Source organism: Xyrauchen texanus, chromosome 10 (genome assembly GCF_025860055.1).
Source record: "Xyrauchen texanus isolate HMW12.3.18 chromosome 10, RBS_HiC_50CHRs, whole genome shotgun sequence".
In the NCBI taxonomy this organism is placed as follows: Eukaryota; Metazoa; Chordata; class Actinopteri; order Cypriniformes; family Catostomidae; genus Xyrauchen; species Xyrauchen texanus.
The window spans coordinates 9,097,760-9,114,695 of NC_068285.1; the positions used below are offsets into that span (position 1 = coordinate 9,097,760).

General features: G+C 38.5%; 1 protein-coding gene across 2 annotated transcripts in view; it reads right to left on the minus strand.

The window, feature by feature from the left end:
• The window catches only part of LOC127650391 (NACHT, LRR and PYD domains-containing protein 12-like), a 195,884-nt gene that overhangs the window by 168,837 nt on the left and 10,111 nt on the right, over nucleotides 1–16,936 (minus strand). The window contains exons 7-10 of one of the 2 annotated variants that reach the window (XM_052135806.1): nucleotides 12,330–14,144; nucleotides 10,803–10,976; nucleotides 9,749–9,922; nucleotides 4,893–5,066 (exon numbers count right to left, since the gene is read on the minus strand). In XM_052135806.1, the coding sequence (XP_051991766.1) occupies nucleotides 4,893–5,066; nucleotides 9,749–9,922; nucleotides 10,803–10,976; nucleotides 12,330–14,144 (2,337 nt within the window). The remainder of the gene's footprint in view (nucleotides 1–4,892; nucleotides 5,067–9,748; nucleotides 9,923–10,802; nucleotides 10,977–12,329; nucleotides 14,145–16,936) is intronic. The other variant, XM_052135803.1, reaches the window with a different exon arrangement.

Here is a 16,936-nt window from a genome sequence, read left to right on the forward strand (position 1 = left end):
AAACAAAAAAAACAAACAAACACAAAAACACACAAACAAACACAAAAATCACAGTTATAGTGAGGCACTTACAATGGAAATGAATGGGGGGGCAATTTTTGGATGGTTTAAATCCAGAAATGTGAAGCTTATAACTTCATAAAAGCCCTTAAAGGAATTCTTCTGTTGAAGCTTGTGTATTATTTGATGCGTAAAGTTTTTTTAATATCGTAATTTTTTATTGCCGTCGTAAAAAAGTTGTAAAATTGGCTATAACTTTACACAGAAGTAACACTAAATTCATGTTTACACTCATATACTTTATGTCTTGTATACTTTTAAAACTACATTTGTGTGGTAATCATCACAATGCAACAGACACTGAGCTTAACTTAAATTGAACCCATAATATTCCTTTAAGTTTAATTCAGTAAATAAATCTTGTTATCAAGTGTTTTGTTTTGCATTTAAAAATCTCTATAGATTCTTAAAACTAGATTAATTTACCTGAGAAGCAACATAAGATTTCAGAGAATGTATCTTGATTATCAGTGTATTTTGTATATAAGTGTATTTCTTTCACTTGTTTAAACTTCTGCCAGTGCAGTAAAGGTGAAATACACTTATACATTCAAGATAAATTCTCTGAAAGTCTAAATATCTTATATGTTTTTTCTTAGGTAAATGTATCAAGTCAAGTGGTTTTTATTGTCGTTCGACCATATACAGTTAGTACAGTACACAGCAAAACGAGACAACGTTCCTCCAGGAATATGGTGCTACATAAAACAACATAGGACAAACACAGAACCACATGAGACTACACAGACTAAATAAAATGCCTATATAAAGTGCACGTGCAAATGTGTGCAAAACAGTACGGGACAGTACAATAAATTACTAAAAGGAATAGGAAAATAGACACATTAAGAGACAGTGCAACGCCGACCAGTACACATTTGTAATGAATAGTGCAAAAAGGACTAATCAACTCTGGACATGTGCAAAAGTTGGATGGTGTTCAGGTGTGTGTGTGTGTCAGACCAGTCTCTGAGTATTGAGGAGTCTGATGGCTTGAGGGAAGAAGCTGTTACACAATCTGGCCGTGAGGGCCTGAATGCTTCGGTACCTCTTGCCAGATGGCAGGAGGGAGAAGAGTTTGTGTGAGGGGTGTGTGGGGTCGTCCACAATACTGGTTGCTTTGCAGATGCAGTGTTTGGTGTAAATGTCTTTGTTAGAGGGAAGAGAGACCCCGATGATTTTCTCAGCTGTCCTCACTATCCTCTGCAGGGCTTTGCGGTCCGAAACGGTGCAAGTCCCAAACCAGGTAGTGATGCAGCTGCTCAGGATGCTCTCAATAGTCCCTCTATAGAATATAGTGAGGATGGGGGGTGGGAGATTTGCTTTCCTCAGACTTCGAAGAAAGTAGCGACGCTGCTGGGCTTTGTCGGTAATAGAGCTGGTGTTGAGGGACCAGGTGAGTTTCTCCGATGGTGAACACCAAGGAATTTGGTGCTCTTCACGATCTCCACAGAGGAGCCGTCGATGTTCAGTGGAGAACGGTCACTCTGTGCTCTCCTAAAGTCAACAACCATCTCTTTTATTTTGTCGACATTCAGGGACAGGTTGTTGGCTCTACACCAGTCCGTTAGACGCTGCACCTCCTCTCTGTATGCTGACTCGTCGTTCTTGCTGCAATGCACAGTCGTGAGTCAGCAGAGTGAACGGCAGTGGACTGAACACACAGCCCTGAGGGGGCCCCAGTGCTCAGTGTGGTGGTGGTGGAGATGCTGTTCCCGATCCGGACTGACTGAGGTCTCCCAGTCAGGAAGTCCAGGATCCAGTTGCAGAGGGAGGTGTCCAGGCCCAGCAGGTTCAGCGTTCCAATCAGGTGCTGAGGAATTATTGTGTTGAATGCTGAGCTGAAGTCTAAGAACAGCATTTGAACGTATGAGTCCTTTTTATCTAGGTGGGTGAGGGCCCGATGGAGGGTGGTAGCGATGGCGTCGTCTGTTGAACGGTTTGGATGATATGCAAACTTCAGTGGGTCTATTGTGGGGGGCAGCTGGGTCTTAATGTGCCTCATGACAAGCCTCTCAAAGCACTTGATGGGTGTGAGTGCGACGGGACGGTAGTCATTGAGGCTGGACACTGAAGACTTCTTTGGCATGGGGACGATGATGGTGGCCTTGAAGCACGTTGGAATGACGGCGCTGCTCAGAGAGATGTTGAAGATGTCGGTAAGAACATCTGCTAGCTGGTCTGCACATCCTCTGAGCACTCTGCCAGGAATATTGTCTGGTCCAGCAGCCTTCCGTGGGTTGACTCTACATAGAGTTTTCCACACATCAGGCGTGGTAAGACAGAGCACCTGGTCATTGGGAGGAGGGGTGGTCTTCCTCGCCACCACGCCGTTCTGCGCCTCAAACCAAGCGTAGACGTCGTTCAGCACATCTGGAAGGGAGGCATCTTTGTATCTTTTTCTAGAATCATAGTTAAACTTGAATGGTGGTGAATGGGAGACCACAACAAATGTAATTTTTGCTAACCTGTTTGCTCCAACAGCAAAATAAATATCAAAGAATACAATTTCATGACCTTTCAAAGGAAGATAAAAATATATAGTGCCGGATAAAAGCAGTGATAAGAGAGAAATAGAGAAACTTTTCTGTCACTCACTCAGCAGCTGTTAGAAGTCTCATCACAGCTGCAGTAACTCGATTTTTAAAACATAGGCCTACTCCAGGGCAATATAATACAAAGTTCAATGTTATAAATTAACAAAAGATATTTATAAAATTGGAAATATAAAAAAGTTTTCTACATTTATATTGTTAAATAAGGCAGAAATGACACATCCAAGATGCGGCAGTGAGCGGATAGTTTTGGTGTTGAGTCAAAAATAATCAGGAGATTTTAGAAAATCACCAAAAAGGAACTGAAAATTAAGTAGAACCTGCAATACTGTACAATCTACAATCTGAACACAAACAAACACAAATGAACTAAAAAAAGAATGAATAAGTAAACTGCATTGCTTTTGTCTGTTTATGTAGGCTATAGGGATGTGTGAGCTTTACTACATTAACAGATCATGACCAAGTTCACTGATAAACAAACAAATGCACATAACTGAAGTTTTCATTAAAGCAACAATTGACCTCATTCAGATTTGTATGTCCACATAATGGACGTGACCGACTGATTGTGGAGGTTGAGAATTACAAATTGCTGTTCAACCCTCAGCATTTATTATAGAAGGATTTATTAGCAAAGGAAAAGGTGTGGGATACAGTAGCTTCAGCAGATTTGTGCAGATGGTAAATGTTTTAGTTTACAGTATGTCTTCATGTCGTATAGTCAACATATAAAATATTTTCAGTTGTTTAAAATAAATGCAGTTATGTGAATGTTATTAATTAATTAATAATCTATGGGCTCTTTGGACTAGATGCAAACTCTCCACAGGAACAATTTTTCTCCTCTGACTAAATGCAGATGATTAAAGACCCAAAACTGTGTGGGCTGGGGTCAATCTGTAAATTATTTATCTTTGTGGTGTAAATGTTGTCCTCCTACTCATGTACAAATGATTTAATGAAGACCCAATTTGTTATAGTAATCAATTACACCTCTCAAAAATTACATTATGGTCTTATGAAAGAAAATGTTTATTGTAGGATCCCAGAGATAACTTTATTTTCTGTGCAGAGCTGCAGTTGTGTCTCGCAGAAGAGACGCGTCCGATGTGCTGCTCACGGCCCGATACGGAGAATGTGTGAACACGGCATGAAACTCCCACATGCTTTTTTGTGTGTGTATTCAATAAAAAATAATAATACAAAAAAAAAAAAAAAAAAAATCACACTGTGTGTCCAGTGTTAATTTTTTCACAGTTTTTGTTTGAGTCTTTTGCCGAAAATGTCCTTTAAAATTAGTCAATATTTTGTCGTGTCATATTCATTTAGTCAGCTTTACTCAAACAAAAATGACATCTTTTAGTTGATGATGACGTGCAAAACGGAAAACAAATGTGTCAAACTGTAACAGAATAAACTTTAATTAAATATTAAAACATTTAGAAAACATTCTAAACATTTTATAATATAATCACGTATCAAATACACATGCTGTCCTTGTTGTGAAAAACCTGATCTCCTGAAATAATCATGAAAACTGAAGTATGAACTACTTTTTAAAAGTTATCATACTGCATTTTGAATTCTTCATGATTTAGAGACATTATTTGTCTGTTAAAGAATATTACATTGTGTGTTGCGTGTTTCTTATGGAAACAGCGTATTCACAACACAAGTTACGCAACACAAATTACGCATGTTCTGACTAGCGCATCATTTAGTTCAAGTTCACCTGAACATTTACTTCACTGTGCAGATGTAAGTTGTTATTAATTATGTAAGTGATTAATCTCTTGTATAAATAAGATGCATTTGAATGAGGTATTTACCCCGTTTTGAAGCGGTTCATTTCTACCTCTCCTCTATTATACACTTGAGCAGAAGTGCTCCTCTCACACGTCATCATTAGAGTTTCATAGGATCTCCTGTTAAATGAAATAAAACGACTATTCGACAATGAACATTTTTGTCGAAAATTTGTATTACCGACACTGATGATATCGTAGACTAATTGTTTCAGCCCTATGTCAGAATATCAGATCATGTGACTCTCAGATGATCTTCAGTTTACAGTGAGGATTCTCCAAACATGAGGGGGAGTAAATTACAGATTTTTCATTTTTGGGGGGTTAAACTAAGACTCAATCTTAGTTAAAGCAAAATTATCTTCAGTTATCTGAGAGAACTCTGTTTTTTCCCCATTATTGTTAAATCATTGATTATTTACTGCAGAAGGAGAATGAAGGCGGATTTGAGAGTTTTGTGAAATCTTACCACAGTTTCTCCAGTTTACAGTGAGGATTCTTCAGTCCATCAGAGAGCAGCTTCACTCCTGAATCTCTTAGTTTATTCCCAGACAGATTCAGTTCTCTCAGGTGTGAGGGGTTTGATATCAGAGCTGAAGTCAGAGCAGCACAACCTTCATCTGTGACATCACAAACACTCAACCTGCAGAGAACAATGACACACTCTTCACTCTCTCAATTAAAAAAACACACATCAGTTCAACAGAGATTTGGTGGGGTGGGGGTAAGATCCCCCTTTAGCACATTGTACCCAATGGCCAGTCCATCCCTGTTTACTCACCATTGTGTTGTTCCAAACCTATATGAATTTCTTTCTTCAGTAGAAAAAAAGGAGATGTTAGGCAGAATAACAGCCTCAGTCACAATTCACTTTCATTGTATGAAAAAAGATGTAAAGAAAGTGAACGGTAACTGAAAATTCTCTCATCATTTATTCACCCTCATGCCATCCCAGATGTGTATGACCTTCTTTGTTCTTCAGAACATAAATACATTTTAGAAGAATATTTCAGCTCAGTGGGTCCATAAAATGAGAGTAAATGGGTGCCAAATTCTTTAAGGTTCAAAGAGCACATATAGCCATCATAAAAGTCTGTTCAACTCCAGTGGATTTATTAATATCTTCTGGAGTGAAATGCTGTGTGTGTGTGTAAGAAATAGATAATATTTAAAACTTTTTTACTAAACATGTTCGCTTCCGGCCAGCTGTGGTGTGCACGTTCATGAGAGGATCGAGTTCAATCTCCCCTCACGTGACATAAGCACATTGGCATGTCGATATCGTTGGATCTCTCTGCTGGTCTGAAATTGGCTGGGTAAAATTTTTTCACTGCACACCCTCAATATTTTGAGTGACTCAATGTGTGTTTTGAGTCAGCGAGCAGCTCAGGATCATTGATAGTGTATCTGTGAAAAGTTAGTCTTTCCTCTTATGACGATACCCGCAAATGTAATCTAATGTTTTTCAGTATGTTGAGGATCAGCACACACAAGCACCATTTAAAAAAGAAACGGATACAAAAACAAATCTGCAGCGAAACCAGTTCAGCTTCTGTATAACATTCCTCCTCTGTTGTAAACAACACAGCGCTTCTGTATCTATATCTTAAACACACCTAGCGTTACGCTTCAGAATATATTAATTAATCCACTGGAGTAGAGTTTATTCTGAATTTGTGCTTTTTGGAGCTTCAGAGGTCTGATCACCATTCACCTTGCATTGTATTAACCTACAGAGCTGAAATGTTCTTCTAAAAAAAAAAAAAAGAAAGATTAAAAATAAAACAAACAAAACAAACAAACACAAAAATCGCAGTTATAGTGAGGCACTTACAAATGGAAATGAATGGGGGACAATTTTTGGATGGTTTAAATCCAGAAACGTGAAGCTTATAATTTTATAAACACTTCAATTAATTCTTCTGTTGAAACTCGTGTATTATTTGATGTGTAAAGTTGTTTAATTCATCATTTTTACATCGTCATGGTAACAATGTACTAACAATGTTACTAATTTACAAAAAAAAAAAAATTTTAATGGAAATATACAAGTTTTCTACATTTACATTGCGAAATAAGGCAGAAACGTGTCACAACACATCTGTGAAAAGGGCCCATTAGTGCACTAGTGTGCCATGAATGATTGTCAGGTGTGCCGTGGAAAATGATCATATTCCACAAAATAAATCAGTGCTCCGGACTGAGACAAATTTTTCAACAATTTTTCCCAACAGTGCAATTAAACTTCGCAAGAGGTCGCATTGGTGCGACTACAAAGTTGGCTGACTCTCTGATTGTGCTCTGTTGTTTTTGTTCCGTTTTAGAAATATCAAACGGCAAACATTACAAACGTGAAAGGAAACAGCTTTACCCGGATCAGTCAGCGCTGCTCAATGGGCAGATCAGCGCAGAGTCGTGCATTTACACATGGACCGGTCTCGAGCGAATCATTATAAACCGAGATGAGAGAAGCTCGGGCTGGGTCACAAATTCGGCAATGATAATTTGTTTAAAACCTCAATGAACGCCCATAATGTGTCGATGATTAAACCAGTTTAAAACTGTATTAAACGGTCCAAAATTCTAAACACTGAAAATGAATAAAGGAGAAATCTGCAGAATGAAAAACACAGAAATTGTAAAGTTTCAATCAACACATCACAGATATTAAAAAAATATTTACTATGAACTTATATCAATATACTAGTGAGAGAATGCAACTTAATTTCTGGATGTGGTTTTACTTTTGGTTACTATGATCTTATTGCAAATGCCAGTTAAAACTATGATACAATGCACATTTCCTTCTCTGTAAAATCTTTCTAATGGCCTCTGACTGTAGAAAAAGTCTTTGTCTTCAGTTGACTGTATTTTAAACATCAAGATCCTGATAAAAAGAAACAGTGAAACATTTTTTTTTATTTCAGTTGGACAGGTGCGATCAACTCAAATGCTGGTGCGACATTAGTGGAATTTAACACCGGTGCAACCACTCTTAAATATTATTCTGGAGCCATGTAAATAAAGAGATAAATAAAAAATAGTTTGCTGTTGCATTGCAAGAATTAATTTGCAAGAAATAAATCTAAAAATAAGAAAAGATGCAAATGTGTTTTTTTATTCATTACCCAATTAGCAGTCTTGCCACATGTGATCTCATTATACACTGTACCTACGTGACTTGCGTTATTTGCATAGCTGGATTTCAAACTAAAATTGACAGAAAACGCAGTCAGCAGCGCATTTTCATTTTGCTGCCCATAGTAACAGTCACAACGTGACGTGTCCCAGATGCGGCAGTGAGCGGATAGTTACGGCGTTGAGTCTATTTGCTGCGCAATTCATGCTGGACTCAGCAGCTCTGAGTGTTGAAAATAATCAGGAGATTATTGAAAATAACAAAAAGGAAATAAAAATTATTTAAATGAAACCTGCAATACTGTACAATCTACAATCTGAATACAAACAAACACAAATGAACTAAAAAGAATGAATAAGTAAACTGCATTGCTTTTGTCTGTTTATGTAGGCTATAAGGATGTGTGAGCTTTACTACATTAACAGATCATGACCAAGTTCACTGATGAACAAAAACAAATGCACATGACTGAAGTTTTCATTAAAGCAACAATTGACCTCATTCAGATTTGCATGGCCACATAATGGACGAGACCGACTGATTGCGGAGGTTGAGAATTACAAATTGCTGTTCAACCCTCAGCATTTATTATAGAAGGATTTATTAGCAAAGGAAAAGGTGAGGGATACAGTAGCTTCAGCAGATTTGTGCAGATGGTAATTTAATGTTTTACTTTACAGTATGCCTTAATTCATATAGTCTACATAAACATTTTTTTTCCAGTTGTTTAAAATAAAACTGCCGTTATTTGAATGTTATGAATTAATTAATAATCTATGGGCTGTTGGACTGGATGCAAACTCTCCACACAGGAAAATTTTTTCTTCTCTGACTAAATGCAGACTATTAAAGACCCAAAACTGTGTGGGCTGTGGTCAATCTGTAAATTATTTATCATTGTGTTTTCCTCCAACTCATGTACAAACTATATAATGAAGACAAAATTTGTTACAGTAATAAAATGCGGCTGTGGCTCAGGTGGTTGAGCGGGTCGGCCAGTAATCGCAGGTTCGGCGGTTCGATTCCCGGCCCACATGCCGAAATGTCCTTGGGCAAGACACTGAATCCCAAGTTGCTCCCAAAGGCAGACTAGCATCTTGCATGGTAGGCCATGCCAAAAACACTGGCAATTTTTTCACAGTCTTTTGACAAAAATGTCCTTTAAAATTAGTCAATATTTCGTCATGTCATATTCATTTATTTTAGTCAGTTTTACTCAAAATAAAACTGCATCATTTAGTTGATGATGGACAAAACGGACTAAAACTTTTTAAATATTAAAACATTTAGAAAAAAATTCTAAACATTTTCTAATATAATCACGTATCAAATACACGTGCTGTCCTTGTTGTGAAAAACCTGAGCTCCTGAAATAATCATGAATAGACTGACGTATTAGATACTTTTTAAAAATGATTCTACTATATTTGAATTCTTCATGATTTAGAGACATATTAATTTTCTGTGAAAGGAATTTACATTGCATGTAGTGTGTTTTTATTCAAGACTGCAGTGTGTGGTTTGCGTTTAAGTGGTTTGGGTGAAAAAAAAAATCATGCCAACAAAAACACTCTGACATGCAAATTTATCTTCAGTGGAACACAAGCTCCACCTCTGCTTTATTTCATTAAGACACTGCTTCCGTTTTTACTTATATTGTATTTTTGTGTAATTCCCTCATATTTTGCGAACTACATCACATAAAGCTGTTTGGAAAGTTTGTAATTCATCCAGACTGTGAACTGATTTCTTCCTCTCCTCCATCATACACTTGAGCAGAAGTGCTCCTCTCACACGTCATCATTAGAGTTTCACATGATCTTGTGTTAAATGAAATAAAATGACTATTCGACAATAAAACATTTTGTCGATAATTATTTATTGCCAACGTTGATGAAAAGTTCGACTAATTGCTTCAGCCCTATTTCAAAATATCAGATCATGTGACTATCAGACCATCTTCAGTTTCAGTGAGGATTCTCCAAACATGAGGGTGAGTAAACTACAGATTTTTCATTTTTTTAGGGTACAATTATGACTCAATCTAATAAGTTAAAGCAACATTCTCTTCCTTTATCTGACAGAACTCTGTTTTCAATATGTTTTCCCCCCATTATTGTTAAATCATTGATTATTTACTGCAGAATGAGAATGAAGGAGGTTTTGAGAGTTTTGTGAAATCTTACTCCAGTTTCTCCAGTTTACAGTGGGGATTCTTCAGTCCATCAGAGAGCAGCTTCACTCCTGAATCTCTTAGTTTATTCCAAGACAGGTTCAGTTCTTTCAGGTGTGAGGGGTTTGATCTCAGAGCTGAAGTCAGAGCAGCACAACCTTCATCTGTGACATCACAATCAATCAACCTGCAGAGAACAATGACACACTCTTCACTCTCTCCGTTCACAACACACACATCAGTTCAACAGGAGAATATTACCATTTCTGTGTCTGTTTAATATATTTTTCAAATGTATGTGTGTGTGTCAAATGTGTAAAGAAACATCAATTCAATATGACTCAAAAATATCTAAATATGAATCTAGCTAATCCATCCATCTTTACTGATGATGGAAAATATTTAATTCAATCAAAACAAAGATTAATAAAATCAGATATCTTTATTAATATCAGACACCCAATAATTTGTTTTTTGTTTTTCTTTCTCTTTCTTCATGATTTTGTTTTCTTAATAATTCTTCATTTTAGCTAATGTGGTTTATTTTAAAAACTGTCAATAAATCAACTGTGACTTTTCTGTCTGGTTTCTCTGTTCTCTGATTCTGATTCTTGATTTAGATTTGTTTGTTTCTGAACTTCTGGACTTCTCTGATCTTATGATCGTTTATTGGATGATGTTTTTTGGATTTACATTTGGACTAGATCAGTTTCTATAGTATTTCCTAATAACACGTGAAACACAGTTCACACATAACTCTATATTATTGGAAGAATTGTTGCAATTATGCACAATTTAAAAATATTTCTGTCAGAATATCAGATCATGTGACTCTCAGACAATCTTCAGTTTACAGTAAGGATTCTCCAAACATGAGGGGGAGTAAATGACAGATTTAAATTTTAGGCTAAAATTAGGAAGTTAAAGCAAAAGTCTCTTCCGTTGTTTGAGAGAACTCTGTTTTCAATGTGTTTTTTTGTTTGTTTTTGTGTTAATCTTTTTCATTATTGTTAAATCACTGATTATGTACTACAGAAGGAGGATTTGAGAGTTTTATCAAATCTTACTCCAGTTTCTCCAGTTTACAGTGAGGATTCTTCAGTCCATCAGAGAGCAGCTTCACTCCTGAATCTCTTAGTTTATTATCAGACAGATTCAGTTCTTTCAGATGTGAGGGGTTTGATGTCAGAGCTGAAGTCAGAGCAACACAACCTTCATCTGTGACACCACAAACGCTCAACCTGCAGTAAGATAAAAAATATGAGATATGAACTGACACCAGCTTCAATTTAAAATATAATCTTACAGACAGTAAAAACCTACAAATAAACAAACTAGGTATATACAGCATATACATTTTCATATCATGACAATTGCTGAAGCATTTATAACTGTACATGAGAATTGATAGGTCATGATGATGGCGCCGCAAATGGCTGCCTCGGTGTGGAGCTCTCCAATTCTTTTGTTGTTTTTGTTTGTATGTCCTGTGTTTAGCAATCTTTTACCAGTCAGTTTTACCATGGACGAACTGCTGAACATTCGGCAGCACATACCAGATAATCTTTTCCCGGTTTTTGAATATTCTGACGTTTTGCTGGACATTTTAGTTGGAGGCGCTGCTGTGTTGTTTAGACGCGCTACGAGACGCAGGCGAAGGGAGACGAGCTGGCACGCTGGTTAAACTCCGTCAGCCGGCGTTCGAACAGCACTGCCGAGCATTCATCTCGCGAATCTCCGCTCTCTTCCCAACAAAACTGATGAACTACATCTCCTCACACATAATAATAAGGACTTTTCAAACTCTGCTGCACTGTGCTTCACTGAAACCTGGCTGAGTGAAGCCATTCCGGACAGCGCATTACATCTGCCAGGCTTCCAGCTGTATATATATATATATATATATATATATATACACATATACACACACACACATTATTACCCCAACCCCCCCCCGTCTACAGGCCTGACATAGAGGTTGTCGTTACAGAAGCCTGTTATGAAGTATTGTTGAAAGCAGTTTGCTGCAGTTTTTAAAGATTGTGTCCAAATAAATTGCATCACTTTTTCTGAACAGCTATATTTCCATCCCCCTACAGCTGATGTCTCTCTCTGTCCATGAAAAAGCTTCTTCACCTGCAAGTGACCAGGTGACACACACTTGTGGACTCCCAGAATTCATGTCATGTTGAAAATACCGTCATTACAGAGGAACAATGTAAATTCACTCATGACACTGCCTTCACAATGCTGCTTCTTGATTTCTTTTAACCTTTCAATAATTCTCTCATGTTTCACCTCTGCTCATGTCACTTCAGTGGCTTCTGGTTCCTGTTAGAATCGAATTGAAGACACTGTTCTGATCTGAAGACACTCTTGTCAGTCCGGACCCTTATTACATTCAATTCCCCATCAAGTCATTACATCATGATCAGACCTCTATGACCTCAAATTAACCTCACAAAAAACTCTTTGGTGTTAGTGTAGTAAGCACTGTTAATGTTCAGCTACCTGTCCTGATCAGTGACAATAGTGTGATTTCCTAAATGTGATGATGTTTTAACATTGTTGTGATTATTGTGAGTGTTACTTACTGAACTGATCTGGATTCTTTAATCACAGGCAGCAGATACTGAAGAACTTCATCTGCTTTATTTTGTGCTCCAATAAACTGTTTCAGATCAAACGTATCCATCTTCTGCTCTGAGGTCAACAACACAAACACTACAGCTGACCACTGTGAAGAGGAGAGTTTTGTTTCTTCTGCTTTTCCAGATTTCAGATAATCTTGGATCTCCTTCACAAGTGAATCATCACCCAGTTCATTCAGACAGTGAAACAGATTGATGGATTTCTCTGGAGAGTGAATCTCGCTGATCTTCTGCTTGATGTATTTCACTGTTTCCTCTTTGTTGTAGGAGCAGCTTTCTGTCTGTGTCGGCAGTTCTTGTAAGAGAGTCTGATTAGACTCCAATGAGAGACCCAGAAAGAAACGAAGGAAAAGATCCAGATGTCCATTCTTACTCTGTAAAGTTTCATTCACAGCTGTCTGATGCAGTTCAAACATAGAAACCCATTCTAATAAATTCTGTTTCATAAACTTAAACATTTTAGAGAACTGTCTTTGTTTGGTGATTTGTTTAAACACATTCTTGTTGTTGTTTGTAAAGGAGAGGTGCGCATATAGAGCTGCTAGATGTTCCTGAATGCTCAGATGAACAAAGCAGAACACTTTCCCCTGATACAACCCAAACTCCTCTCTGAAGATCTGAGTGCACAATCCTGAGTACACTGATGCTTCTCTCACATCAATGTCACACTCTCTCAAGTCTTCCTCATAGAAGATCAGATTGCCTTTCACAAGCTGCTCAAAAGCCAGTTGCCCCAGTTTGAGGATCATGTCTCTGTCTTTACTTTTCTTCTCATAGTCCTTGTCATGTTTGATGTTTGTCTGAATGATCAAGAAGTGTGTGTACATTTGAGTGAGTGTCTTGGGGATCTCTCCTCTCTCTGCTTCACTCAACAGTCTCTGGAGAACAGTGGCTGAAATCCAGCAGAACACTGGGATGTGACACATGATGAAGAGGCTCCTTGATGACTTCAGGTGTGTGATGATTCTGTTGGCCAGACTCTGATCTCTGATTCTCTTCCTGAAGTATTCCTCCTTCTGTGGGTCATTGAATCCTCGTACCTCTGTCACTCGATCAACACACTCAGAGGGGATGAGATCAGCTGCTGCTGGTCTGGAGGTGATCCAGATGAGAGAAGAGGGAAGCAGATTCCCCTTGATGAGGTTTGTCAGCAGCACATCCACTGAGGCTGATTCAGTGACATCACACAATCTCACATTGCTCTGAAAATCCAGAGACAGACGACACTCATCCAAACCATCAAAGATGAAGGAAACTTTAAATTCATCTCTGGATATTTCCAATTCTTCTGTTTCACTGAAAAAAACCTGAAGAAGATCTGAAAGACTGAGTTTTTTGTCCTTCATCAAATTGAGTTCTCTGAAAGGAAGTGGAAATATGATGTGGATGTCCTGATTGGCTTTCCCATCAGCCCAGTCCACAATGAACTTCTGCACAGAGACTGTTTTTCCAATGCCAGCGACTCCCTTTGTCAGCACAGTTCTGATGGGTTTGTCTTGTCCAGGTAAAGGTTTGAAGATGTCATTGCATTTGATTGGTGTGTCCTCTGTTGCTGCTCTTCTGGATTGTGTCTCAATCTGTCTCACCTCATGTTCATTATTGATCTCTCCTCTTTCACTCTCTGTGATGTAGAGCTCTGTGTAGATCTCATTCAGGAGTGTTGGGGTTCCCTGCTTTGCTGTTCCCTCACACAAACACTGAAACTTCTTCAGCAGATTGGATTTGAAAGTGTTTTGGACTTCAACATGTTGTGAGTGACTGAAAGATTGAATTGAGTTAATTTTTACAGATTTTTGTTATCATTTTTGTCTTTGGTCAAATATGTCATTTAAAATAAGTATATATTTCATCATGTCATTTGAGAGTCAAACTGTAACAGACCAAACTTTAAACAAATATTCTTAAACATGTATCAAACATATAAAAGTCAGACTACATACAAAATACTGAATGACTGTCCTTGTTGTAAAAACCTCCTGAAATAATATACTCTTTAGACTTAGAAGTTAGTCTTCTGTTTTCTGAATTCTTCACACTTTAGAGACTATTTGTATTTAGCCAGTTTAGGATCTTGCATTGTGTGTATAGTGCATTTTTTTTACAGAAGCAGCACATTCACAAAGCAAGTTACATGTATTATGACCAGAAGAGTAACTTAGTTCAAGTTCACATGTTCATTTGGTTCATTGTCTGTGCAGATGTAAGTAATAATATTAGATAGATGTGGTGGATATAGTGATTAATTTAATGTATAAATAGGATGTGTTTAAGTGAAGTAATTAACCTGTTTTAAAGCTGTTCATTTGACCAGAATTCAGTGCGTTCAACCTGCGCAGCTCAAGTGGGGAAATTCAGGGTATGAAATTAACTTATTTTACCAGCCAATTCGATTTTTAAAATATGTGATATTAAAATCAAGTTGATAAGAATCATAATGACTGTCTCTCTCAAAGTACACGTCATCAAGCTAAATTAATATTGTTCGAAGTCGACTAACATGACTATTACACTCCCATAATCTGCAGGGTGAGACTTTGTACAATCATTTCAGTCGGTCTGTGTGATCAGACCACACATCAATATTTTTTAACACTACAAATAAAGTGCAAAAACATTTTAAAGTATGTAACCATTGCAGCTTTTAGTATTAAGGAAATAACAGTTCACTCCAATATAAATAATTTATATTCTTCATATTAGAACATAAAAATATCTATTATGTGCAATTAAATACAAAGTAATAATAATTTTATTTTTATTATTGGAACATAAAAATATCTATTATGTGATGAATGAAATATAAAGTAATAGTGAAATTAAATACTTCAAAAATCTATTCAATAATATCTGAGGTGACAAAAGATCATTAAAGAGAATGCAAGAATGTTGACATAATTCTCTGTGGCAGCGGGGGCGTGGTCAAGCGCCCGTCGGGGAGTGTAACAGTTCAAAGGAAAGGAGAAGGCGAGAACCGGCTTTTCAATATAAATAATAGTTTAATGATTAACTTAAAAGAAGACACAAATACACACATGACGGACATGTCCGTTAACGATCTCTCTCTCCCGCACGATCCCCTGCAGTCCGCCTTTAACCCTCACGGAGGCATAATTAGCCTAATACGGGACCGGGTGTGTAGGATCACGACCCGGCCCCGCCCTCCGCCCTGCCACATTCTCTTTTTGACATCAAACACTTTTATTTTACCTGTTTTCATTACAGTGTGTTGGTACATTCATAGACTGATTTCTCTTCTCGAGCACACAGGTTTGTACGTCTGATCTGGGCAGCAGTACGGGCCTTAATCAGACAATGAAGAGAATCGGCCACAAACACAAATTATCCAAGATGGCGGGGCGGTAGCACGCAGCGGCCACTCCGGATCCAAAATGGTACTATTTTTGTCACTTAGCCTGACTTTTACGGCACATGGACATCGGAGCATCCGGTGTTCGTTTCTACCGTCGCCAGACACTGTTAAAATATAAGATTCATGCAACAATCAAGCTGTATGATGATCTGCAGGACTTGCTACGCAAACTCGGCTTGCTGCAGAGACCAGGCCTCCAGTCCTCGGCGTTTCCTGATGGGGACGTCGTAAGCAGTGTGCGAGGAAGCGAAAACGTGGCAAGAGGGCAGGGGTCCATGCTAGGCTAAAAAAAAACTCTAGCCGGCCGGCTCTCCCATCTATCCTGCTCTCAAATGTTTGCTCCCTGGACAATAAACTGGACTACATCCGACTCCAGCAGACCACGCAGCGTGAGCTTAGAGACTGCTGCGTCTTAGTTTTCATGGAGACGTGGCTCAGCGACAGAGTTCCGGACACCGCCATTCAGCTAGACGGGCTCACCTGACGTGCCGACAGAAATTTAGCTCTGTGCGGTAAGACTCGTGGTGGTGGCTTGTTTGTTTACATCAACACGGAATGGTGCATTAACTCTGTGCTAGTCTCTAGTTACTGCTCATCGCTGGTGGAGCTCTGTGAACTGTATAGGGCTATGAGCGAACTGCAGAACGCTCACCCTGACGGACTGTTTATTGTTGCCGGAGATTTCAACCATGCGAATCTCAAGACGGTGCGCCCTAAATCCATCAGTATGTGGACTTTGCAACGAGAGAGGAAAACACGCTTGATCTTGTTTATACAAACATCCCATGCGCGTACCGGGTGGAGCCCCGCCCCCACCTCGGCTACTCAGACAACTAATTCCAGCATACAGACCGCTCATCAGATGCACAAAACCGCTCCAGAAGCAGGTGAAAACCTGGCCAACAGGAGCCATCACTGCCCTTCAGGACTGTTTTGTGTGTACTGACTGGCACATGTTCAGGGAGGCCGCAACATATGGCGACTACCAACTTGGAGGAATACACAGCATCAGTGACCAGCTACAGCAAGTGCATTGATGATGTCATCTTCTCCAATACATCACCACAGGCTCCAACCAGAAGCCGTGGATGACTGCAGAGGTGCGTGCACTGCTGAGGACCCGAGACTCTGCCTTCAGAGCAGGCAACAAGGCTGCCCTAAGAACAGTGAGGGCCAAACT